The sequence below is a fragment of the Montipora capricornis genome, chromosome 3, assembly GCF_036669925.1.
Source record: "Montipora capricornis isolate CH-2021 chromosome 3, ASM3666992v2, whole genome shotgun sequence".
NCBI lineage: Eukaryota > Metazoa > Cnidaria > Anthozoa > Scleractinia > Acroporidae > Montipora > Montipora capricornis.
Window position 1 is genome coordinate 59,420,818 of NC_090885.1, and position 1,662 is coordinate 59,422,479.

The following is a 1,662-nucleotide window of genomic DNA, read 5'->3' on the forward strand; positions in this document are numbered from 1 at the left end:
GTTTCACAAAAAAGTTAAATACACTATAATTAGGGATACATGAGATACCAAGGAAATTTCAAGATGGCGGCCAATTCGCGAACTGCATCAAACTGTAACAATTAGAGAGCTGAAAGGTTCAAAATGAATAAAGGTACGGTATATACATCTAAATACCTCGCCATGGTGTTATTTAACTAAATTTGACCGATAGATGATTTTTAGCGGTACTCCATTTGGGTACTCAATAGGGCTCTCCGTGGAGTAGGGCTCCTCGTTTTGTCCTCTCCCGAAATGTAATGTGTGGAAGTTGTTTTGCAAATCTCTTGTGAGCTGGTTTATTTCTCGGAAATCTCCTACTGCATGAGGTACCTATCGTGTTTTGCATTTGTTTGCTTTCATGTATTTCGAACTATTTCTCTAACATTTTAGGCATCGCTATTTTATTTTTTTTTTTTTTTTTTTTTTTTTGGTGTGACTCTTTTTTTAATGTCATCATTTACAATACTTACATTACTTACAATACTTACGTCACTACTAACATTACTTACAATACAATCGTTACTTACGCTACGATTACAAACACTACAAATACTACAGACACTCTGCCTACACAACTGATAAAACAAATCTTACTCTACATTTTACTCTAATTACACTGATTACACAAGCAGCACTTACTCCTTTACCAAAAGAAAACTTGTCAATGATTGTTACTCAAAGAAAAAGGTTCCATTTTGCCTGAAAATATTTTAAGTTTGCGATGCTTTGAGAGGCTATAAGCTTTTCAATTTCATATTTTCTCTTGACTACATCTTCGAAAGGCAAAAAGAGAGGGATTTGTTTATTTTTACGACAATTCCATAAATAAAGTTTACCTAGAATGATGAGGTAGTTGAGCAGGTTAGATCTCTGATCTAATATTCCTAATATAATGTTAATATAATCCAGTTTTATTTGCTTCCTGGCTACTGTTAACCAAAAGTTTTCAAATTTACTCCAAAATTCTGTTGAAAAGGAGCATCGATAAAAGAAATGTTCTAATGTTTCTGGAGAGGTCTGACAAAACGAACAAAGATCACTTCGAATCCTTTCGATTTTAGCTAATCGGGTATTTAAAAATAAGATGTCGCTTAAAATTTTGAACTGAAAACATTGTACAAATGTTTCAAGAGCAACTGATTTTGCCAGTAAAAACGCTTTTCGAGTTACCTTGTTCAGTATTGCAGAGGTAAAGCACGACAAGCCGTTGAACAATGAATTATTAAGCCCCCTGAAGAAGGTTACAAGCGAGCTAAGGAGGTACTACAAAGGAACTTTGGCCAAACGCATGTAATGACTCGGGCTTTTCTTGAAAGGGTGGTCAGCGGGCCTCCAATCCGAAATCCTGATCCAGAGATCTTGTCCCAGCTTGCTCGTGATATGGAAACATGTCTCCTCGGATCTACCCAGCTTGGGAACGCTAGCAATCTTAACTCGATGGATACTCTTGGGAAGATTGTCGCCCGCCTCCCTATCCACTTCAGAGCAAAATGGGCTGAGAGAGCCAGTCAGCTCTATGAAGCTCAGACCACACCAACATTCGCACACCTCACAGAAATTCAGATAATTGACCCTCTGCCAGCGACAAAACCTGGTGGGTGAGAAAAGGGTGTGTAGTTCGTGTCTCAGTCCAGGACACTT

At 37.7% G+C, this 1,662-nt stretch overlaps 1 protein-coding gene across 1 annotated transcript in view; it reads left to right on the forward strand.

Annotated features, from left to right (window-relative positions):
- Window positions 1-1,314: 1,314 nt before the first annotated feature.
- Window positions 1,315-1,662, forward strand: part of LOC138040662 (uncharacterized) — a 1,791-nt gene continuing 1,443 nt past the window's right edge. The window contains exon 1 of the mRNA XM_068886346.1: window positions 1,315-1,615. Coding sequence (XP_068742447.1) covers window positions 1,315-1,615 — 301 coding nt within the window. The remainder of the gene's footprint in view (window positions 1,616-1,662) is intronic.